This window comes from Anguilla rostrata, chromosome 15, assembly GCF_018555375.3.
Source record: "Anguilla rostrata isolate EN2019 chromosome 15, ASM1855537v3, whole genome shotgun sequence".
NCBI classification, from domain to species: Eukaryota; Metazoa; Chordata; class Actinopteri; order Anguilliformes; family Anguillidae; genus Anguilla; species Anguilla rostrata.
The window spans coordinates 36,443,461-36,467,987 of record NC_057947.1 but is presented as its reverse complement, the minus strand read 5'-3'; the positions used below and the strand labels follow the sequence as shown (position 1 = coordinate 36,467,987).

The 24,527-nt window shown below is 46.5% G+C and overlaps 1 protein-coding gene and 1 long non-coding RNA gene across 3 annotated transcripts in view; one reads left to right on the top strand and one right to left on the bottom strand.

Annotated features, from left to right (window-relative positions):
- Positions 1 to 1,062: 1,062 nt before the first annotated feature.
- The window catches only part of dgkh (diacylglycerol kinase, eta), a 58,489-nt gene continuing 35,024 nt past the window's right edge, over positions 1,063 to 24,527 (bottom strand). For both annotated transcript variants that reach the window (XM_064310719.1, XM_064310718.1), the window contains 23 exons: positions 22,462 to 22,624; positions 21,995 to 22,103; positions 21,465 to 21,604; positions 20,894 to 20,975; positions 20,613 to 20,704; positions 20,340 to 20,439; positions 19,657 to 19,972; positions 18,518 to 18,652; positions 16,070 to 16,207; positions 15,736 to 15,853; positions 15,002 to 15,112; positions 14,448 to 14,544; positions 14,046 to 14,153; positions 13,262 to 13,375; positions 12,909 to 13,043; positions 12,060 to 12,220; positions 11,749 to 11,854; positions 11,462 to 11,554; positions 11,151 to 11,234; positions 10,902 to 10,937; positions 10,659 to 10,764; positions 8,657 to 8,787; positions 1,063 to 6,389 (listed from right to left, as the gene is read on the bottom strand). In XM_064310719.1, the coding sequence (XP_064166789.1) occupies positions 6,303 to 6,389; positions 8,657 to 8,787; positions 10,659 to 10,764; positions 10,902 to 10,937; positions 11,151 to 11,234; positions 11,462 to 11,554; positions 11,749 to 11,854; positions 12,060 to 12,220; positions 12,909 to 13,043; positions 13,262 to 13,375; positions 14,046 to 14,153; positions 14,448 to 14,544; positions 15,002 to 15,112; positions 15,736 to 15,853; positions 16,070 to 16,207; positions 18,518 to 18,652; positions 19,657 to 19,972; positions 20,340 to 20,439; positions 20,613 to 20,704; positions 20,894 to 20,975; positions 21,465 to 21,604; positions 21,995 to 22,103; positions 22,462 to 22,624 (2,762 nt within the window). In that variant the 3' untranslated portion in view covers positions 1,063 to 6,302. The remainder of the gene's footprint in view (positions 6,390 to 8,656; positions 8,788 to 10,658; positions 10,765 to 10,901; positions 10,938 to 11,150; positions 11,235 to 11,461; positions 11,555 to 11,748; positions 11,855 to 12,059; positions 12,221 to 12,908; positions 13,044 to 13,261; positions 13,376 to 14,045; positions 14,154 to 14,447; positions 14,545 to 15,001; positions 15,113 to 15,735; positions 15,854 to 16,069; positions 16,208 to 18,517; positions 18,653 to 19,656; positions 19,973 to 20,339; positions 20,440 to 20,612; positions 20,705 to 20,893; positions 20,976 to 21,464; positions 21,605 to 21,994; positions 22,104 to 22,461; positions 22,625 to 24,527) is intronic.
- On the top strand, positions 17,079 to 24,044 carry LOC135240795 (uncharacterized). The gene is made up of 2 exons (XR_010325791.1): positions 17,079 to 17,749; positions 22,467 to 24,044. It is a non-coding gene; the product is annotated as an uncharacterized LOC135240795 (long non-coding RNA).

Genomic DNA, 24,527 nt, shown 5'->3' with positions numbered 1-24,527 from the left:
TCGTCACATTAATACCGCTAATTAAATCAACCGCCAGTAAACTGCATCGGAGAAATTAGCTGTTTCAAACAGGTCGCTACACAAAACACTACGTTAACGTTTTAAAAAAAATGCCGTAATCGTTCGCTTCAAATTTTCAGCTTTCGATAACGCTAATAAATTGAACATAAACTTTTGTCTTCAGGTAATATTAGTTAACGCGTTAGCTCTCTGTGTCGCGTGACAGTGGAGTGCAGCGAAAGGGAGTGATTGCAGGCTAATATTAACCCATTTAAAATCAGCATTAAAGGTAAGAATGTCAAGCTTACAACTGGTTAGAAGGGTCACCGTCAGCTCACAAGGCACATACTGAGTGTACTAACTAGCGAATGTACAGAGAAAGAGACGTTCGACTGGAAAAATAAAAAAAAGGTCGCACCAGAACAATTATTTGCACTCGCACAAATGCTCACAATTATATTTCGAGGTCGCACAGATTAAATTTCGGGAGCATATGCGACCAAAATGGTCGCAATTTCGAGCCCTGTTTGAGACATTGACAAAAATGTTAAACTATTCGAATTCAAATATGAGAGAATGTATCTAAGTGTGTCTGTCTGGTGTTTATTTGTTTTAGAGAGGCACCATGTTTCAGATGCAGACCTAATTTTACTTATAAATTAAATAATTAATCATTTAAAATCATCCCGCTGAGAAAGTCATTTGTTTTGGATATGGAAATTCAGTTGAAGGTTGTGGAGAAGTCATGGAAAAGTCATTGAAAATCATTGGTGAAAAAGTGTATGAACCCTGCTGTGGGTGTGTGAGCACCTGTGGGTGTGTGAGTACCTGTATCTTAATATGTGATTTTCTGTGTATTCTGTGAATTTTTAAAAATTCTATCTGTAACAAAAATATTCTGTTCAAATTTATTAGAAGTATTTTCATTATTTTAGTACTTTCCTAAAAATTCAATTTCCATCTTATTTCCTCAAAAGCATTCAAATTATTGTCAAGTTCCATTAAAATATTCTTAAATACTTTGCCCTAGAGGAATGAATTCAGGAAAGACAAGAGACACCATGAATGCATTCAGTTTTATTTAAGTAGGAAGATATTAACTGGTAGCCTTTTGCATTAAGGCATCTCAAAATGTACAACAAAGTTGAACCATTAATTTAATAAGAATACAAAAATACACATCTCAGTGACTTCCATGTTGTAATAAATAGTTAACCATGCATTCTACATTAAAAAGGCACAGAAAACAGTCACTTAGTCATAAAAATCACTACTTTACCAAAGTCACCCTTATATCTATACAAGTTACTGTAACATTATATTCCAAAGGTGAAAACACATTACACATTGGTTTGTTTAATCTTAGGCAATAAATATGTAAATATGGTATATACTTATACAGAATATTAAAAATTAATCTGTGCCATTGTAAACAGAATGTAAACAAATGAACCTCACCTCTCTTTTTCCTTATTAGAAAGCATGTTAGAGTATGTTATCCTGTTCTAAAAGATCCCCGTATGGGTTGGTCTTGACACCAGGCAGTTTTGCAGCTTTTTTTATTTTTGTATTTTTAAAAATTTAAAACATGACCAGAATTGTTAATCAAATCAATGTACCCAGAGGGGCCCGGTATCCTGGCCAAACACACTGCACTTCTTTTTCTCCCCACTAGGGGAGCTCTTTCGGAAGCAGTCTTCATGAGGTGCGTGTGCAGAAATGTTCACTGAAGTACAGTACCATAATGGCAGTAAAGTTCATCTTATGCAGAATGACTACAGAAGAAACCAACTGACCTACCTTCTAAAGAAAAAAAAACATTCAACAAATAAAAAGAGTGGGTCCCATTTTGGCAAAAATAATAAATACAACACGAGAACCGTTGAAATGAAGAGGAGAATAAGACATACATTTTGATTTAAGTTGCACTGTTCAGACAGGCAACAGCATGTGATACAGCATCCAGTGTCATACACAAACATAATTTAGAAATGTAAACCATCCGTTTCAGACTCTCCTGACGCTGAGCTCGTTTGCAGGCCTTGTTTCTAAGCGATAACAGCCGTGTGGAACCGCGTAATGGCCGCCCTGCCTCGCTGGGTTAAGGCACAGGACGAAGCCGTTAACTGAGGATCTCACGTCTCCGTATCAAGTGTGTCCCTGAATCACAGCAATCTTACTCAAGTGTGATCAGGATTTAAGGGTTTGTCATGCCAGTTCACCGCCATCGTAAACACACTCGATGACGAAGCTGTCTGCGCACAGAAGATGATGAAGGTGACGTTTCCTCAGCGTCTAACCGGAGCTGTGTCTAAGGCACAGCCTTTGTGTACTGTGTCTCCTCCGTTCTGTTATCACCGGAATAATCCCACATTTGGGGATTCAGTGCGTCTCCTTGGCGTATGTGTAGAGATAAACCTCCATATGTTCACTCATTTCAGACGCCTAACGCCTGAAAACCTACACTGAAATCTGAGAGTTCTCTAAATTCTGACCGTTGCTACTTGTACGTTTCACCTGCGTCTTTGGTTGTGAATCTAGCTATTGGTAGGAGGAAATATTCAGTTTGCACAGAATGCGCTGTAATATTTAGAAGACTATCATCAGTGAGAAAGTGTGTGCAGACCATTTTGCAGAAATATTTCTGGGCCTGTATGGCTTTGATTACCGTGCGTTTCTTGCCAAAATGAGGCCTGGTTACAAACGCGCTTCATCCTGTCGACAGAAAAACGACTGTTTCAGTAGTTTTCCCCCATACGTCTGCGCTCGCCAAGTCACAACTGGTTTTGGGAATGGGCTTCAATGTTTCCTAGGTTACCGAATCTAATTCCACCAGTCAGATGGGAAAGATTCACATCAAAGGGGGAGAGAAACAGGCCTTGGACTGAGCAGCGATTACTCCATTTCCCCAGTAATAATTATTTGAAGCTGTACATTTACTAGAATATAAATGATTCCTCATTATTCTGTCAGCTATCATACCTGCCAGGTACTGAGGAGGACCCAGCCACATGTCCAGCAGCAAGGACAAAGCGAACGGTACTAACAAACAAATCTCACTTCTGAGGCTTATCTTTCCGTCGTGCTTCTCAAAATGTGATAAAATTTAGGTCAGGGAAAAGTTCAGGATGTTGCTTAAGAAAGTATGGTCTTGAACACAGATTTTCCTTTGCCTCGATGGGTATGAGGTGAGGTACAGTCTTTCATTACTACATGTAATGGATTTAATTCCCATAATTCCCTTCTCTTAGGCCTCTCAGATTCACACTCAGACCCACTGATCTGTGCTCAGCATTAAAACATTAAAACTGGGCCGCAGCTGGGCTCACTGGGGGAGAGTACAGGAGAGACAATAAGAAGGCATTAAATTAAGAAAATAACAATCCTGCTGTGAGCGTCACATTTACATCATTTGGTTCAAACTTAAATTATGTTATATGGTAGGGATTATTAGATCTTCCATATTTTATATTTTATTCTAACAAAGCTTGTACAGTATATGTACAGTGCCATCATTAGATCTTTGCTATATTAAAAAAAAAAAAAAAAAAAACATGGAAAACCTTATGAAGACATGAGCTTTCCCTAAGAGTCTGTAAGTCCACCATTCAGAAAATGTGTTATTTGATTGTCAATATTCGTAACTTTTACTCGGTGCAGTTAATTCATATTAATATCTCAGTTATTATATATTATATTTTACTCAGACAAACTCAGTGTCCAAATTCGCAGTCAGCTGCCAGAAAGTAAATATGAGAGAAGCTTCTCAGTACGGACAGTAGCATTCGTTTCACACACACATTCTGTGTTGGTTGCTTTGGGAAAGAGCTAATTATATAAATCCCTTGTTTAACTTAGGCGGTTCGTTTCAGCATTGGAAACTGATGGAGTAGCATTATTTACGATTGTGTCAGTGGCTTACTGTACACGTTTGTCCACCATAATGTATAGTTTAAAAACTCTCTTCCCTTCTTCATTCTTTTGATAGAAAAGTAAAGGTTACATCCATGAAGTAACACCCTACAGTCAAAGCACGTAATGAAATGGAAATAATCTGCATATTCTTTAGTACTCTCAAATATGAGAAGGTGGAAGAAACTCCTGTCTCTAAAAATTACGTTTTTCCCCTATAGTGCTACACTGGCACCCCCTGGAGGGAATCTGCAGTATGACTACTTGCGCAAAACAACAGTAGCTGAATCTGTTTAACTGAAAGTAACTACGAACTTCAGTGCGCACTGCATCATATTTTGATTAAATACACAAAGTAAAAATGTCTATGCCAACTGCATCTGACAGAGCTTATGTGTGTGTGTGTGTGTGTGTTTTCTGTATGGGCTAGAAAACATCTAACTGGATGTGTTTTTATGTTACTGTAAGGATCCAGGAAGCACAGCTCAACAGGAATAACACGGAGCTTTTGGAAGCATTTTGAACCATCTACCTTATCGCATCAGTCGAGGAGAGCAGTTTACAAAATGCTCTTTACACTTCCACAGAAAAACATCACGTTTTCATCAACAGCAAGTAGCATTAAAGTAAATACAATATTGCACCTTCAGAATACTACAATATGAAACACAGAGCACATCCCTAGACTTAATAATTAATAATGCTGTTCTGGTGCAATACACACAATTAAATGTGTGAGCTGTTTATAATATATAATAAAACTATAAAGGCTTATAACTATAATATCAAAGTGGAATCACTTATCTTATTAAATATAAAACCTCACTGTCACACTTACGAATATACCCTGTAATACCCAGACTTAATATCATTTATACCAGAGTATCTCATTAACTTCCTACTGCCCAGTTGCACACTTCAATTAAGCTGCATTTAAGCACAACTCTGAAAGTGTAGTATTTTAACCAATGCCTATCCTATTCCTACTTAAATATCATTACTTTGTGAAATGTAAAAAATTTATGAAGTGCACCAGCTATTGTATTTTAACTACCTTAAGTAACACTTATTTGAAAAGGTAGAATTATCTATTTAATGGGATTATCCATTTAATCAACAGTCCAATTAATAAATTGCTCAATTTGACTTTGTTGTCATAAAAACTTAACTTGCATAAAACCTAAAACTGCCTCTTTTGTCTTCCATGTTCCTTCCTTTTTTATCATTTCTAGAGCACAGCAACTCCTTGCTTCTTGTTCTTTCAAGTATTGTCCACACAAAATTGGAATTTCAGCACAAAAACTTCATAGTTGGGAAACGGGTGCTGTCATAAAACAATAAATGATCAGGACATTCACTTTGGTGCAGATTTTCACAGCTACACACAGTTAATAGCGTGAAATCATATAATTTGACTAATAAATCGAAGTTCTTAACTTTCCTCTAATAAATGTTAATAAGGAGGACTGGAACACTATCGATAAAGCAGATAAAGCACGTCATACGATAATTAACCTTGCAAATATGGCACAGGTGACAGTCACAGAACAACCAGTTCCATGCAAAGTGTAGAAAAAAGGGCTTAATTATGGGAGAAAGGCGACTTCAGTAGTAACAAATGGAATGACATTGAATCCCATAAAAAACTTGTTCAAGTGTTCTTGTACATTAAAAAAAAATCTGACTATAATCATGCAGTAAAATAGATAACCAGGTCAAGCAGGCAAACCCCATGCATCATTAGCTCACTGGTTTAAGGAGACGCCTTTTTCATGGTTTTTTTGGGGGGGGGCGGTGTTGTGTTGTGTCGCTCGACCCCACCTCTGCATCAGTTTGATAAGTTGCCCCCCAGCCCGTTTGATAAGGTGGCCCCCCCAGCCCATTTGATAAGGTGCCCCCCCCCCCCAGCCTATTTGATAAGTTGCCCCCCAGCCCGTTTTGGCCATCTCAACCCAGGCAATGCGAGGCTTCTGCCCCACGCGTACACTTCATGGAAGTCCTGATTTGCTACTTGTTGAACTTTTTTTTGTCGTTTTTTTTTTTTTTTTCATTCTGAGGACCGAGCCTGTCTACAGTTGCATACCTGATTCAGCCACGTGTGATAAACAGTTAAATGGCTTTTATTTTTAAAGATCTATCCCTTTCTCCATATCCTTTATCAACCTCTCTGACTGCTTTTATTTGGCACCGTTACCTTCTGCAAACAACCAAATGTCCCATTCCGCGTTTCCACCGCACACAGGAGAAGTCCCGCCTCCTCCTCCGCCCCTCCTGCCCCAAGCTCTCCTCGGCCGCGGAGCTTCCGGAAGCTTCCGTTTCAGCTGTAGGAGGGTGGGGGTCAGTGGGGACCCACAATCCTCCCGCTCGGCCGCTCACACACAGGTCAAAGGTCAGAGGTCAGCCAGGGTGGTCCGGGCCAGCTCCTTAGTTCCCTGCAGAATCCTCTTCATGTGGCCCACCTTCGATATCCCCAGGTCCTGAGGAGACGGGAGCAAATCGCGGTGAGAGTCGCGCCCGAGCGGGGGAAGGGATTTAAACCGACGAGCAGACTCAAGTCCGCCAGGAAACCGCTCTGGAGGGCCTGACCGCGGCGCACACAAGGCCTCACGTTTCAACCGCACTTCGGACCATTTCACGCAGAGGTGATCTGGATGTGGGTCACGACCCAATCCTGGGCTCACCGCACTGAATCCTCACCGCAGCACCGGATCACTGGAGCATGACTGACACGCTAACAGCAGCTAAGTGGCACTAACAGCAAACCTGCTTTTCATGCTATTCCTCAGGATACCAGCACAACAATGTTTTCACGGAACGATCTAACTACAAGTTCTGAGAGCTGCGCTGTCTTAACGCGAGCTGTTTGTGCCCTTAATCAGACAACTAGAGGCTAAACCAAGGTCATTTTGAAGAAAACTGTTAAACTTTTAACAGAGTAGTTTAAATAGTTTTCTGGGCTTAAATAAACATCAATATACGCCTTATTTAGCATCAATGCTCTTGCAGACATGCAGTGTACTGTAGATATGAGACCGTGTCATAAGATAACAGGTGCTATACACCAATACCAGAGAAAGAATTCCCGGGACTAACCTCCCAACCACACCATCACTGCGAGTAGAAGCATCTCAATGGTGCATCACTCCTAAAGGTACACATTCTTATTCAGGGCCTGATTTTAATAGAGAAGGCCTTCTCAGCCTATAGCTGAAGCATCGTATTGTAACTGAAGGGCTTTAAATTCCCAGTCACACTGCTGGACCAAACCACACAGGCCCAGATGCCTACAGTGACCACACAGGCCCAGATGCCTACAGTGACCACACAGGCCCAGATGCCTCCAGTGACCACACAAGCCCAGATGCCTCCAGTGACCACACAGGCCCAGATGCCTACAGTGACCACACAGGCCCAGATGCCTACAGTGACCTTGAGATGCTCAGAGGTGACAGTTTGGGAGAAAATGGGGTAGAATGTTCATTTTACACAGACCAGAAATGAGCACTCAAAATACCTAAAAAATACAGAGAAATTAGATGATTTACTTGTCATCAAAACAGGGGCAAATACTGTCCCATTGTAGAACAAAATGTAAACAGGTACTGGTTTCTGTTCATACTAAACTTTTAAAAAAGTAGCTCTCTTTGCTATCGTAATGTAACTTTTGAATTATGACTGGACTCATGATAATATCCATACTTTCTGGACAATAAAATTATCCAATACACTTTTACATAAGAAAACTGTGGATGCCAATGAAAATCTTTCCCTTTTTGTAATTAAGCCTGGTATATTGCATAGCAACAGACAGTCTGTAACTTGTGTTACTCTGCGACGTTTGAACTTCGCTACCAGAGAAGTTGATGATATTGTGCTTTACAGGTTTTTAAATGACGGTGTAAATAAAGTTTCTGAGGGTCTCTTCAATGGGCTTTGCTGTGACTTCACCCTGAAACACAGAAGTTGCAGTACGTGCTGAAAAGGTAGGATTCTTCTAAATGACAATACACAACTTATTTGTAAGAAATGTTTTTTAAGTGCTAAGTGCTCATTGTTAAATGTCAAGTCTTAAGTGTTCAGTGTTGTGTTCAGTGCTAAGAGTTCAGAGCCAAATGTTCAGTGTTAAATGTCCAGTGCTAAGTGTACACTGCTAAGTGTTCAGTACTAAGTACATACTGCTAAGTGTTTAGTGCTATAGTGTATACTGATAAGTGTTCAGTGCTAAGTGTACATGGCTAAGTGTTCAGTACTAAGTGTACATGGCTAAGCGTGCAGTACTAAGTGTTCAGTGCTAAGTGTACATGGCTAAGCGTGCAGTACTAAGTGTTCAGTGTTGTTTCTGTGTAAGGAGAGGGTTTTCTAGTTTTGGCTGTCGTCCATTATGCCGCGGTGCAAGCTCACTGCTGGTGTCCAATCGGCTTTCTCTGAGCACCATGCACGGGTCTGAGTGTCACTGCTCTCCTACTGACTAAACTGCCCCCCCCCATACCCTACCCTGCAAATCCCCCCCCCCCACACCGCCCATCCAAATCCCGCCCCCCGTCACACAGGGGTCAGTAGAGGGTCTGAAGTCTCACACAGCGTTTGCACAGAAGCCAAGCAGAGCAGTGCAGCAGACAACAGAACACAGGGAACCACCGAGTGACAGAGAGAGGGAGAGAGAGGGAGCGAGAGAGTGGGAGAGGAGGAGAGAGGTCTGAGTATGGGGTAGAGTGAGGCACAGTGGGGGGGGGGGGGGGTATACCTTCAGGTCCCTCCTCTCCAGGTGAAGGAGCTCGGAGCCGCGGATGTCGTGGCGGATGAAGGTGTCTTTGTACTCCCCCAGACTGAGCTGCTCCAGCCAGGCGGCCACCTCCTCAGTGCCCCACCTCTGAACTACACAAGTCAAGAGCAAGAGGCCCCTCAGACACACACCGGCACGGGGGTCACCAAACCAGGGGTCACCGGCACGGGGGTCAGCCCAAGAGAAAGAGAAGAGAAAACAACGGGGAAGGAGGAGGAGGGAGAAAAAACAGAGAGAGGAGGAGGAGGAGGAGGAGGAGACGCAGGAGCAGCGGCCGAAGAGAGGGGTTAGGAGGTCGTTTCCGACGAGGCCTCTGGCCACTGGCATGCGGGGACATCCCACCAATCAGAGCCAAACAGGAAGTAGGAGGGAAAGGAGGGGGTTGAAGCCGTCTGTCTGTCGGTCTCTGTCACATGGTGGGCGGAGCTAACCCACCCGACCCCTCCCACCCGGCTGTCGGAGCCGCCGCCCCCTCGGGCCAGCGAGGTCAGGGATTGGCTGTCACACAGTCCAGTCACCAGGTGAGAGCGCCAGGTTCGATATAAAACACACGCGCCCTGACTGCGGGGGGGTCTCCACTGGGCTCGCTGACTGGATTACCGTGTGCTGGGCTTTATTCACAAAGCAGATAACATCAGTTTATCTGTCAGGCACCACTTCCTGATAGAATTATACTGAGTGAACAAAAGCCACTTGGACAACAAGATGAAGATCAGACCGAGGCAAACTCTGGCATCAGCTCAGGGTTTCTGCACACAAAATCAGCCTGTGTGTCGGAACCTCTGTTTGTGTTCATGCTGACAGTACAGAAGCAGCAGTTAAAAAGGGCTCTTTGCTTCCGTTCAGTCTAGTTAGATGGTGTTTGCCGCTGTACTACACCTGACCTGAACCAATCAGTGCTTGCTCCAGGTCAAGGGTCAGCCTAGGTCTTGGTAGTGTGTCTGCTAGTCAGTGGCTGTGTTTTTCTGTGTTTTCATGCCTCGATGCAATGCCTCCATTAGTATAACTGCAGTGAACTCACTGAACCAAATCATGTCACATGACCACCCCTTTCCCCTGCTGAACCCATTATCAACGTCACCATCTTTCACTTTTAAACATGCATAAATGTTTATAGCAAGTAAGTGTGCAACACAATTTATATTTATTTGAAATATTTTACAAAAATTACAAATATAAACTATTTGTAACCAAATTGGAAATGTTGCTGAAAAGGTCTAAGAACCACTTTACAACAATTATCGTTCTAGAAAAATTGCAGCCTTACTATTATTAAAATACTATAATGTTTTAACAAGGTCTAAGATCATACTGTCCCAAGACTAATGTGATTCATCTGCAGTACAGTGGTAAATGGTAAATGGACTGTGCAGTGCAGCAAATGATCTCGGTAAAGTTCCTTCTTTGGACATGCCCATTTCAGATCATGAAACACGTTTCAGGTAATTGGACACACACTGTTATGTTCCAGTGCCAGAGCATGTGCAAGTATGTGTGAACATGTGTACATATATATATATATATACATATATATATGTGTGTGTGTGTGTGCATATGTGTGTAAGAGTGTTGTGTGTGTAGTATGGTATGTGTTGTGTGTGTTGTGTGTGTATATGTTGTTATTGTGTGTGTGTGTGTGTGTGTATGTGTGTACGTGTTTGTGCGTATGTGTGTCTGTGTGTGTGTGTGTGTGTGTGTTTGTGTATGTGTGTGCATATGTGTGTGTGTATGTGTGTGCATATGTGTGTGTGTGTGTGTACGTGTTTGTGTGTGTGTTTGTGTATGTGTGTGCATATGTGTGTGTGTGTGTGTGTGTATATGTGTGTACGTGTTTGTGTATGTGTGTACGTGTTTGTGTGTGTGTATGTGTTTGTGTATGTGTGTACGTGTTTGTGTGTGTGTGTGTGCGTGTGCGTGTGTGTGTGTGTATGCTGGTATTGGAGGAGTGTGGACACGCCCTTACCTGACTGTGGACTGCACTTCTTGGGGGCTTTTTCCTTCTTGAACTTGGGGACGATGCGGAACATGGCGCTGCGGTTGTGCCTCTTTCCATACTCAAGGTCATGACCCTGAGAGGAAAGGTCAAAGGTCAGAGTGTCTCTCCTCCAGCCTCCACAGGGATCAGGGCTCAGGGATCAGGGGTGAAGGTGGGTTCTGGGGAGGGGGGCTGGGTTGGGAGGGTGGGGGCTGGGTGGACGGTCCTCACCTCCTCGTCGTTGGGCTGCAGGATGTGGTACAGCCAGTGGATTAGGGGTGAAGGGTCGGTGGAGGGGGTGGGTGGAGGGAGGGGGGCAGGTTGGTGGGGGGGGTTGGGGGCGCTCTCTACCCTTCTGGCTGCAGATGGGTAGCAGGGGTTAGGGAGGTCGTGGAGGCGGGGAGAGGGTGGGTGGTGGAGGCAGTTGGGGCGGCGTGGAGGGGGGAGTTGGGGTGGGCCCACTTTCGTCGTGGGCTGCATTGGCAGCGTGCTGCCAGCTGCCAGCTCCAGCTCCACAGTCTGCAGGGCGCTCGACAGCAGCTCCTCATGGGGGGGATCCAGTTGCTTTAGGGAGACGAAACCCCCCGTGACTCAACGGCACAGACAGCAGAGCCAGCCCTGCGTGCAAACTCACCACACCAGGGCTCTCAACCAGGGCTCAAACCAATAACAGCACACGGTGTGTTACATTTGCACTGAAGTCAGAAGTAAAGGTCAGATTTACAGTTTTCTTTTGCTCAATGCATTGCCGCTGTTTCCGTTACTGTGTTCTTTACTGTTCCCCCGCTCACCAGAGACACTCTCCCCACCAGCAGCGACTCTGTCTCGTTGTGCAGGGCCCTCACTGTGCTGGCCACCTCAATGGCTGTGTTTCTGCTCAGGCTCTGAGGGGCACAGCAAACAGCCAATCAGCAAGCTCGCCTTCACAGCGATAACCAATCAAAGCTCCCACCAGCCCACTCGCACTGCTGCATGAGGGAGAGGGGGTGAAGAGGCTGTCCAGACCCTTTCAGGTGTTGAGTGTTATGTGATAAAGCCGGTCATGGTGGCGGGGTGGGGGTGGGGGGGGCTCTCTCACCTCCGGGAATTTGGGGTGGGTTTTGTTGATGGCGTGGGAGGACGCGTTGACAGCATGGGCCAGCTCCTGCTCCAAGAGACCGTTGGTTTTCGCCGCCTCACAGATCCTTTGGACAGCAACACAAGCACAAAGGTCAAAGGTCGGAGGTCAGACGGAACCATCAGCTGACATCATTTTTTCACACCCTGAAGGATTGTGGTGTGGATTTAAGGTGATTGTTGCGGTCCCAGACTGATCCGGGTGAAACATCTCCAGAGAGTGTGTGGGCTGTCCGTCAGGGCTGTCCCTCAGTGGCAGGGGGCAGGGCTTACCTGGTGATGAGCTCCTCGGCAGCGCGGGCGCAGGCCTGGACAAGCCCCGCCTCCTCCTCGGTCGCCAGGTCGACGGACTGCTGCGAGTACAGGTGTGGCCGCACCGGGGGCTTGTCGTACTTCAGCTTGTCCTCCCAGGACTTGAGCGTGTTCTCAAAGGCCTGAGCGTGGAGATGGGGGGGAACGGCTCAGAAACACGGCTCCGCTCTGAGCTACGCGGCTCACTCTACACCGCGCCTCAGAAACACGGCTCAGCTCTGAGCTACGAGACTCACTCTACACCGCGCCTCAGAAACACGGCCCAGCTCTGAGCTACGCGGCTCACTCTACACCGCGCCTCAGAAACACGGCTCAGCTCTGAGCTACGCGGCTCACTCTACACCGCGCCTCAGAAACACGGCTCAGCTCTGAGCTACGAGACTCACTCTACACCGCGCCTCAGAAACACGGCTCAGTTCTGAGCTACGCGGCTCACTCTACACCGCGCCTCAGAAACACGGCTCAGTTCTGAGCTACGCGGCTCACTCTACACCGCGGCTCACTCTACACCGCGCCTCAGAAACACGGCTCAGTTCTGAGCTACGCGGCTCACTCTACACCGCAGCTCACTCTACACCGCTCACGCCTGAGTCCCAGCCCCCCACCCTGATCCAGCCCCAGCCATCCCCCGTCCCAGCCCCCCAACCCTGCCCCCCACTCACTGTCCCAGCCCCCAGCTACCCCCCCCGTCCCAGCCCGCAGCCCCTGCCCTCCCCCACCCTGTCCCAGCCCCTACCATTCCCCCACCCTGTCCCAGCCCCCGCCATTCCCCTGTCCCAGCCCCGCCTCCCCTGCCCCCCCCCCCCTCACCCTGTCCCGGGTCAGCATCTGGGCCCTGTTTTTGTGCTGTATTTTGATGATCCCGGGCGGCTGGATCCAGGCCTCCCCGTCCACCTGGATGGGAACGCCCTCGTCTCCCAGGATGGTGATCTTCACCGAGCGACACTGAGGGGGAGGAGCCAGAGGACATGCCCATCAGCACGCTGCCATGGAAACCCCGCCCATCAGCACGCTGCCATGGTAACCCTGCCCATCAGCACGCTGCCATGGTAACCTTGCCCATCAGCACGCTGCCATGGTAACCCTGCCCATCAGCATGCTGCCATGGGAAGGAAGGGGGATGTGCTATTGCTGCAGAAGGTGGTTGCTCTATAGCAGCTCACCTGTGCAATCCTGTGGTGCTGCAGCTTTATAACCCTGGACACAGCCATCTGCATACTGCCGAACACAGCAACCACCTCCAAGATCTTATCGTCAAACGATGGTGCACAGAAGATCTACAAGCACAGAGTTCAATACATTAAACATGGCGCACAAAACTTTTTATAAATGACCATAAAATCTGAATGTTACAACAACAACAAAAATGTCAGAGCTTTTATAATATATCGCGTAGACAATGAACAGCACATTATAAGAGTAATACTGCAGTCCTTAGTAATATGGTGACTGAAATGTGCCGGCAATAATTTTCAATGTATAAGACACATTGGTCATGTTGCTGCAGTATTTTTTTTATTCCACTAGAGGGTGCCATTCCTTTATGTTTGCAGGAATCAGGCAAACAGTCAGAACTCATTCTCCTTCATATCCAGTATCAGTTTGGTTCGATATCATATCATCTTTCCATCCCTGAGTATGCCAGTGTCCCACAGCGCTGCTCTCTATGAGTCTATGACATCACTGCTGCAGTACTTTCCCAGATCACACAGCAATGAAAACACGAAATATCACAGGAGTTTAACTGATCAGTGCAAACACAGGAAGATCTAGTTCAGTAGCGCTGCCACTGCAGATCATCGCTCTGGTCCAGAACAGTACGGGAATAAAACAGGGCGTAGGCACTAAATACCCCACTCACTAAAGCAGAGTGGTTATACAAAAGTAGGGTGACGTCTCTCAGAAAACATACAAGACCGCAGACCCCCAAATGGGCTGAACTCTTACGTCGTCCTCTTTGGTCCCGCCCCAGAAGTTGGTCCCGCCGGCGTAGCTGGGGATGTTGAGCACGGCGATTCCCTGGAGGCTGGGCAGGGGGATGTACTGCCCGTCACACTGCAGGGCGAAAGAACCAGAGGTAATGAGTGAGTGCCTTGTCACCTCCCCACAGCCAGGGGGCGCTGTGGAGCCCTGCTCTTTCACTCACACACTGGGCCTCGTGCAGCAATAACCACGGCACAAACCTACACTGACAAGCATGAACTACGGCACAAACCGACACGGACAATTATTTGTGGGTGAATTCTCTCTATGGTTCCAATCCCGCTGAAGCTCCCTGTGTTCTAATCCCGCTGATGATGAGTGTGTGTGCTCATTGTAGTTCTAATCCCACTCCCTGCATTGTCTCACCTCCAGCTGAACCTTCTGCTCCAAGTTCTTATAGGTCCTCTGCAGCAGCTCCTTGGTCCCCAGCACTCCATACCACATCATGTTCTTGGTGCGACTCCTACAGGAATTGGAGTAATGAAGAGCAAATTAAGAGGCCGGCTGATTGCTCTAATTAAGAGCTCCTTCATTAATGATCTGACAGCAGACATGGCATAGTCACATTATCAGCTGGAGAATGTTTATGAAATAACCCCGTTACTAAAATACAAAAGTTAATTTTTTTTCCAAGTACAATACTTATGTTCAGGTCTTTAGTCACAAGAATCACAACAGCATTTTGTCTTTAACCACTGCAGGCAAGTGATGTATAACACTGAGGTTGACATCTGCTGAAATGAGTCTAAATGTATTGCAAGGACCATAGTGCAATTCATGTAATATTCAACAGGTAAAGTGCAATGTGGTCAAACTAAATAGAGGCTTGAGTTTGACTAAAGACAAATGCAAACAACAGACATAGCTAAAAAAAAAAAAAGGTAGAAAAAGGAAGGATGGAAAGAGAAAAGAAGTCTCACCTGCATTTTTCCGGATGTTCCTCTCTTTTATTGTTGAACTCCAGGGAGATCTTGGCATCCAGTCCGATCCCAAAGTAGTTGTTCATGACGCACTTTTCCAAGTATCCCTCTCTGTGAGCACACAGGTCACACAAGCTGGTTTAAATCTTGTGATTAAAAGCACACCGTGCGCGTCTCATTTCCCAGAGTTCAGCTGAGGAAACCAGGAAGACGCTAAGAAAGGATTAATTCTGGAGGGGAGATGACTCAGCGGCAGCACAGCGCTGCGAATTTCACTCTGCAAATAACATCACAGCTCTTTAAATATGAAATGACTCCGCAAAAACGCCTGTTTTTAATGCCCAAGCAGGAGAGGACAGCACTGCTGAACAGCACTAAATCAATCCTGACTTCAGTGATCAAAGGCAGCCATTCTGTAGTCACCTCTCCACACCTAAACAGAGTATATAGTGCCTTACAGTGAGTCCAGCTATCAGAGTATATAGCGCCTTACAATGAGTCCACCTCACAGAGTATATAGCACCATATAGTGAGTCCAGGTCACAAAGTATATAGTGCCTTGCAGTGAGTCCAGCTATCAGAGTATATAGTGCCTTACAGTGAGTCCAGCTATCAGAGTATATAGCGCCTTACAATGAGTCCACCTCACAGAGTATATAGCGCCTTACAGTGAGTCCAGCTCACAGAGTATATAGCACTTTAGTCAGTCCAGCTCAGAGTATATAGCGCCTTACAGTGAGTCCAGGTCTGGATCTATGAAGGGCATGGCACCGAACGGGTCGATGTTGGCCAGCAGCATCTTGCTGATGATGGAGCTGCCAGCTATGGAGGCAGCCAGGCCAGCCCTTAAGCCTGCAGAGAGAAGCACACAGACTGACCATGACTGAGAGGAGGACTGCGTGTGTGTGTGTGTATGAGTGTGCGTGTGTGAGTGTGTGTGTGTGTATGTATGTGTACAGTGTGTGTGTGAGTGTGAGTGTGTGTGTGTGTGTGTGTATGAGTGTGAGTGTGTGTGTGTGTATGAGTGTGAGTGTGTGTGTGTGTATGAGTGTGTATGAGTGCTCGTACCTGGACAGATGATGCGGGTGTTGAGCACGGGCAGGTTCTCTTTGCTGGTGGTGAAGTGCGGGATGGAGAAGGAGCCGCAGGATTGGCTGCTGCGACTCATGTGCCTCTCAGGGGGGGAACAGGGCGTGGTCTTCGCAGCTGGAAAAACCAACACATCATCTATCAGCCAATCAACTCTTTAGATGAACTGTCCAGTATCAAGATCTTTCACCTACAGCTGAATTCCAGTATTGCCATTGCCCATGATCCCAATCATGACACCTCACTGGCTGATACTCAGTACAGGCCTGTTCTGCAGCTCTGCACTATTACTAGGACAGTCTAAAAAAACCTACATCCAACCACTGCTCAATCAATTGGTTTGGCTTCTTGATAGGTTCATATTGTTGGTTTTTTTTGTTTTACAAAAAAGGAAATGCCATGAGATGCAAGTCCAAAAAAACAGAAAAGGCGTCTAACAGCTGTGAGATGCTTAATAAGCACAAACAGCAGAAAACAGCTTATCCCCCCATCCTGGACAACCAGCCAGGAAATGGCCATTTACGTAAACAGGAAGTGAACACCATACTGTATACAATGGCAGATCCATAAGGATATCACACTGACATGGGAAATAGCATGTATAGTGGGAACTGGTCCTAAACCAGCCTGTGACTGCATACATCACTTCCTCAATATATTTTTGGTGTTTACTTCCTACAATTACTCCTGCAGAGTTTCATGCACACTCAAAAAGTAGCAGTAGAAGAACAGTATTTGAGTACATTAGCCTGTCTACTAGTAGACCCAGTGAAGTTTAAAATGGTTTCCGTTTTCAGACTGCTATTTTTTCCCACCAAGTATTATGTTCTCCTGACTGACAAGTATGACTGGCCTATTTTTTTCCTGAAACCGAGTCAGCGTGCCAACACCAAACTTCTTCACTTTTCTACCGTTGTAGCTCTGCTGTCATTCATACTTAATACAGCAGATGGCAGTGTTTGCTCTCTGTCGTTAACTGTTTTTTATAGTCTATGGTCGTTATCGCGGGAACTGGGAAGTAGCACCCCCTTGTTGGTGAATGGCGAAACTGTATAGGAGGCGAATTTAAATTGTCAAAATTAAAAACCAACGATTTTTCGGTTGATTCGATTATTTATGTCGATATAATAACTGTATTGGAGTACCAGCTAGCCTCGGAGCACGTTTCATTAGTTCCAGCAACCTACAACGGAACAATCGCATTTTTGCCGATAGCGAGCACGAACGTTTCCGGTTGATTAGTTTCTGCATCCCTGAATAGTAGTCAAGTTCAAAATTAGATTCGAACTTCGAAAAATGACCTAAAAAATTATTTTAAAATATTTAGCCAAACAAAGAAACTTAATACAGGCCAAATTGAATTAGACCATGCCTCTGAACCTAGCAACAGCGCGACTAGCCTAACCTTCTAGCTAGCCTAGGAGCATGATGCTACATTAGCTAACTCCAGCAGCTCCGCATTAGTCCGGGAGGACGGGATATAGGCCTATTTGGTCACAGAAGGGCACGCCTGCAGCTGTTATGGCTGATAGCCTAGTTTCACTCGATAAGCCTTTTTCCCTGAAAATTGTAGGGACTTTCCAGCCGAAATGCGTCAACTTCCTTGGAAATCGGTGAATTCTTGAGCATGACCCAGTGCGCCTGGTCCCGTACTACACAGTAAGTGGGTTATTTTAAGCCGTCGCTGTGCAATAATTTGATTTTTTTTTACCATGAATGCTGTTTGCTGTGCTAGGTAACGTTACATTATTGCAATGTTCGTGTATTGGCTACGCATGTCTACCGTGTATAGAATGGGGTTGGTATTGGCTTTAAACATAAGTTGATCGTGTATGTTTTTGAACGTAGTTGGCTTGGTGTGCTGTGGCTTGCTGAGCTAGTGTCTGAAAGCTCTGTGGTATCGCGGCCCGGCTCTGTGCTGTGCGGCGAGGTGCTTTCTGTATGTGGTGCGCTCATGTTTTGGGGGTCTGGGCCGGTTTGGACGCAGGTTCTACAGTAATAGATTATTCCGTTTGAGTAGACTCCTGCTGTCTGCACAGAGCTCTGTTGTGTGAACGGTGCGCTCATAATGGCTCATGCCCTCTCTGTTAATATCGTGTAAGAATTAATCGAATGTTTTATTCGAACCGACTCTGGCTGTGTCGCGCAGTCGTGCGGTGCGAAGAAAGAGATCCCTTCTAAAAATGTAACCGGAATTACCTGTAGACATTTAGGCCTGGTCTACATACATACACCCCCCCCCATAACTTCCCATTGAGTATGTCTACCATACGATTCATTTTCATAGGTGTCATGTGCAACATGTAACGTTATCAACATGAAACGCACCGTGCAGCTACAACAATACAACTTCTTCAAACATTTGTTGTAAACTGATATTAACAGGAGGAAGCACAAATTTCAGGAATTGTCAGAAGTAGCGCGTACAGGACGGAGATTCCAGGTCCCTGGTGTTCTCGTCCTTCTCGTTGTCCTTGTCTTCGTCCTCGCCCTCCTTTTTAAACTCGGCTGGAGACTGCGGCTCCTGCTGTCCTTCAGTGTGCGCGTTCTGTTCATCAACCACTGTGAGGAAGGGGGGGGGATCGTGTGATGTACCACTCAACTTCATATTTCACATTTTGCACTGGTGTCATGTTTTTAAATGTCTCTTGGTAATATCTGATGATGTAAGATGAGATGGAATGGAAGTATTTACTTGTATAGAACCAATGTATTTTACACATTCAAATGGCCAAAACTGTTAAAGCCCAGCACTATTACATGTCGCTTTTCCTGCACCATGTGTGTGTGTGTTGAAGTAAAATGTTTTTTTTTTGCCCTAGAAGTGACTGGGGCAGCCAGCTTGGCATTTCAGCTGCAGTTCTTGTCAGCTGCTGATGTCCTAACTAGATGCTCTTTGGAAGGCTGTGATTTTGAACAGTGTGCCTGTCCCAAGAATAGCTCATAACTGAGTGTGTTGAGTTGGCAGTGCAGCATAATGGTTTGGAAACTGGGCTTATGAGGTTGTAGGTGGGGCAGTGCCATTGTACCCTGGAGCATAGGTACTAAACCGGAACTGCCCCACCTAAATGCCCTGTGCTGTATCAATGGATTGCAGGGCTGTGTAAGTCAGTCTGGATAAGAGCTTCCGCTCAAAGCATAAAGCATTTCTAAAATAATGACATCTCTCTGAGGCCTACACACCCCCAACCTCCCCTCCCCTTCCGCCCGCACACTGGCACTGAGGGCTCTCAGCTTCTTTTACACCTCCCAACCCCCCCCCCCCCCGACACACAGACACACACAGGTACCGAGCGCTCTGACTCCTTCTGTGTGTTGGAAAGTGGGGTGGAAGTGGCAGGTTTCTCTCAGATAAACACTGAGTTTGCTTGTGAAAGGGTGAGTTTTCTGGTGAAAGAGTGAGTTTGCTCGTGAAAGGGTGAGTTTTCTGGTGAAAGAGTGAGTTTGCTCGTGAAAGGGTGAGTTTTCTGGTGAAAGGGTGAGTTTGCTGGTGAAAGGGTGAGTTTTCTAGTGAAAGGGTGAGTATGCTGGTGACATTGTGGTGGGTCTGGGCGGGCTGGCTCTACCTTTCTCGGCCTGCTCGATGATCTGCCTCACGGCCTTCTTCAGGCTGTTGGCCCGGAGCATCAGCTGTTCCCGCGGGCGGAACACCGCGTGCGGTGAGCTCTTCTCCGTCACGTTCTCCTCCAGCTTCCCCTTCAGCTCCGTCAGAGACTCTTCGCTTAGCTCCTCCTCCGGCTCCGGCTCCTCCTCCAGCTCTGTCTCCTCCTCAGGCTCCTCCTCCACAATGGGCGGGGTGGTGTGGGGTGGGCGGGGTGTGGCTTGGGCTTCAGTGTTGAGGGTCTGGAGGAGCGAGTCCAGCTTCTCGTTGAGGATGGCACACTGAAGACGGACAGACAGACAGGTGTCACTCAAACAGAAAGAATCGTGGCTCATGGTTAGTCAAACGTGCTTTTTGCCATTCTACAATGCTTCACCCAAAGCTTGTGTGTAAAATGCCCGTCCACAACAACCTCCACATAGCATAAGTGTGTAAAGCTGCGTCAAGACACATTGTCTGGTCTAGAAAACAAATTTCTGAAAAAGGGACTGAAATGCAAGGAAATGGAATCAAAGCAGTCCTAAACTGACACGATCCTTATGGACACAATCCTGATGGACAGGTTCCTAACTGACACGTTCCTGGCGGACCCTAGCTGATGCTCTCAGTGCACTTGAGTTGCTCTGAAGCGCTTGCTGCTGAACTCACTTTCAGAGACATTGTCTCCGCCTCCTCACTGTTCTCTGCGCTCTTCTCGTACGACTTCCCCACTTTGGCCACAAAGTCCTTCACCGTTTCGCACAGAACCCTGGGAGAGGGGAGGGTGGGATGGGGGGTAAGAGAGAGGAAAGCAGGACAGCAGAAAGGAAGAGTAGAGAGAGGAGCAGAGATGGAAAAATAGTTCAGTTTCCATAATTTTTGTTTTTGTTTGTTGGTTTTACATAGCGATACAACGTAAATTCATTTGCACAGATGACTTACTTTGCGGAGGATATGACCACAGAGTGCTGGTCTGAGTTGAGGATCTTGGTGAGGTGAGCGGCAACGGAATCTTCATAGGCTGAAATCTGAAACTGCATCAGCAGCGAGCGAACAAAATGTCCTTCAGATCAGGAAACGGTAACCTCAGAAGGAAGGATTCACGATGAGGTCACAGCACAATGCGTGATATTGCATATTCATTACAATTACAGGCAGTGACTGATTGCGTCGTACACTTTTCTGTGTTGATATCAGCACAGAGGAGAACAGCTCTCACATACCTGACACTCCTCAGACTCCTCTGCTGTGGCTGGGCAGATGTGTTTGGGAGGAATTTTGATCTCATACGTCATTATACTCCACCTGGAAACAAGGACAGAGGCTGAAAGTCACCTTCTGCAGCCTGATCCTCTGGGTCTGCATTACCACTGAGAGGGAAGCAGGTATACCTGACTGGGGGGGATTTCATTAGCTCAGATATAAGGTACAGATAGATACTGGAGGGACTCCAGCATCTGTATCTAAAGCGGTTTTTAGCAAAGTGGTCCTGATTGATCAGATTAAGAACAGGAACTGGTAGCACTCTTAGTATAAACTGATTCCACACCTCCCTGTCTAACAGGCTACTGTCCCCTGTGTGGAGCTGTGCACTGTCTTACCCAGTGCCCCTACCACATCCTGCTGTGATGTAGACTGTTAGCCCCAAACCCCTCCCATCCCCCTCTTTGATGTGCTGTACATCCACAAGCCCCTCCTACATCCTCTTACACAGGAGAGTAACATCACACACCTCCCACTGCTCCTTATACAGGAGGCTGTCAAATCCAAACCCCTCCCACCATGCCGCAGTACCTGTCCAGCATCTTGGTGCTTGCTCTCTCTAGCTTCTCCAGGACCTGGGGCAGCTGGGCGTCGTCATCGCAGGACGGCCCCCAGCCCAGCACCCGAGCGAGGTCATTTCCTGTGCCCAGGGGCAACACCCCCAGCTGGCACTGCAAGGAGACATGACATCACATGACATTGTTTTATAAGCCCAGGCCCCTCCCCATTCTGCTGTACTGCTGCTTCAGATAGAGAAGAGAGGTACAGCTTCAGGTCTAACTGCCAGTCCTGGCCTGGCTTTTACTGGACGAGAGGCTTGTAGGCTCCTGTTTGAGACCTACCTGTCTGTGAAGGTTAAGCTTGTAGGCTCCTGTTTGAGACCTACCTGTCTGTGAAGGTTAAGCTTGTAGGCTCCTGTTTGAGACCTACCTGTCTGGAAGGTTAAGCTTGTAGGCTCCTGTTTGAGACCTACCTGTCTGTGAAGGTTAAGCTTGTAGGCTCCTGTTTGAGACCTACCTGTCTGTGAAGGTTCAGCTCATAGGCTCCTGTTTGAGGCCTACCTGTCTGTGAAGGTTCATCTTGTCGATTTCGGACAGAACCCAGCCCACGCTGCCATCTCCCCCGCACACCAGGATTCTGAAGTTGTCAAACTTTTGGAACAGCCGTAGGCTGGAAGAGAAAAATACAAGAGGGCACTGTCATCAGCATCGTCCTCCGCTGCAGTGTTGCACCACCAGTAACTAGCATCAGGAATATCCAGCTCTGCTACGCTTACAGGAAGATGCGCTAAACTTCAGGTCACAATCGCTTCTCATCGTGTCAGAGGATGAGCAAATCCAGCTCTCGTGAGCTTAAGAATGTACTGATTTCTGCAGTAATGATTTGGGTAAAAATTAACATTTTGCTCCAGATGTAGCTAAATTAGTTGCACATTGTAACATAAAGCCAGAGATATTTCAGCTAAATTTATGTGCACCATTAGACCGTGTGTTTGGTTGGATGACGCTGTTTCTCCGGTTGGGCTCACCCTAGGTGCGGGCCGCCGTTGACCAGGTCGAAGACCTGCGCGGGGTTCAGCAGCTGTTTGAAGCGCCGCAGGAACTTCACCCCCTGGTTGTCCCCGCTCTTGGAGTTGACGAAGACGAGGAGCGGGCTGGCGCAGGACGGGGGGCAGGTGGCCTTCCAGAAGCCTGCGCAAAAAAAGGGGTTAAAAGCTTTTAACTCCACTTTCAAGCCCCCCCGGCCCCCCGGCCCACCAGCCCCCCGAGCCCCACAGAGAGAGAGGGTCCGGGTCAGAGCCGGGTTTTTGGGCATACGGTGCGTCCTGCAGACGTCTCTTCATGCTGCGCAGGTCATGACTGCAGCTGTGCTCGGCAGGGCTAGCCTCAGGCGGCTGCGTGATATGAGTCATTATTATAATTAAAAAGCACTTTCAGACTCTCATTACCAGCGGCTCTCTGGAGCTCATGTTAACGAGCCAAGCTGTAAACACGAGGACCGGCTTGATGCAAACAACACCTCCAGCGTTATATTCTATAATGATCAATTAGTATCAGCAAAGCAGGTACAAAGGTAGCAATACTGCAGTAATTAAGACTTTACATGTTTATAATTATTTGACAGTTGTACAAATCGAATTTAAAGAAATCTATATGTTTTCATGGCACTATCAGTGATAGCAGCATTGTTGACTGTTCCATGCAAACACATAACACACACTGCATGCGCTGTTAAGTGTGAACGCTTTAGTATTGTCTTTCTCTGATTCTACACCAGACTGTCGGTGGAAACAGTAAAACTGCCAGCCCAGCGCACCCTCCTATTATTAGCCAATCACAGCCTCCCGTGGAGGTGTAAATTTCATTTCAGCGTTGAGTACGCAGAGTCACGCACCAACCCCACTACCCGCTGCAAACTGCACTGCACTGCACAATTTACACTGTGGAGCCAAGTGTTATTTTGACACTGATTTCCCCAAAGCAGGGGGCTTTTTCATTTCCTGTGAGGCTTGAGTCTTTATCGGCAAGGTAAGATGGCTGCCATCCTTCCCAAGGGCCACATCCGGAAATGTGAAGAAATGTCAGAATCCATTTACATGAGCATCAGTTTCAAACCCAGTACCAGAGTTTGCAAAGGTCAAAGGTCACAAGGACACGGTGTTAAGACTCTTCAGATGAAGCGAGCTGTAAGCTTCCCTTCTGTCTGAGAGAGCTGAGCGCTTCTGAGTCTGCCCCCAGTATAAAGCATTCGGTTAAGGCCTGAAATATCGATCCTGACCTTTCCCGCTGTCTTTAAATATCTTGGACAGATTTCTGCGAGCAAAATAAGTCATGTGATCATCTGACTTCCCATCCATCACAGATGTCCCCACCCTGCATTCGTTCCCCAGTCTGTTGAGGCAGCCAGTAACCAAGGCAACGGAGAAAAGTAAAGTTCACGCGGCACTGACAACCTTTCGGAGAATTCGGTGTCGGGGAGCAGCGCGTGCCAAATGTACCGGAGAGCCCCTTTTCTGGCTGCTGTAACCAGATACTGCTTTTCTCCCCACTTCCTGTCAGCAGCATAAGTCATGTGAACTCTGTATCTGCTAATTACATTTTTACCACACTGCTCTAACAGGTCATCATTACCCGATTTGCACATTGGTAGGATTAGGCATATTATAGTATAATTAGGTATTGTGTGCGTTAGGGCTGTGACAACACTGGACCAGTACTGGTGCCTGTACCTTTACCAGCTCAACCCGCAGTTATAGTTATCTCCATCTATAACTGGTCTGAAGCAGGGTGGCGGAGCAGACCAATGGGAAGGGGGGGTGGGGGGTTTGGGCTGTATAATTTCCTATATACCTTTCAGTTTGTAGAGAAATGCATTCGCTCATGTTGTTTCAGTTTGGATAATACAAACTTTTTCCAGTTCTCTTGTCTTTAGAATACCATTGGTCAATTTCAGGAAGAACGAATAAGTGCATACAATTCATTATCAGTGTATTTACCAATAGGGCACTGTAACAGCTCAAACGCCTGCTGTAGACTGGCTGTGCCTGTATGTTGATAACTGAGCATGGCTTTCCCTAACATTGCTTATATGACT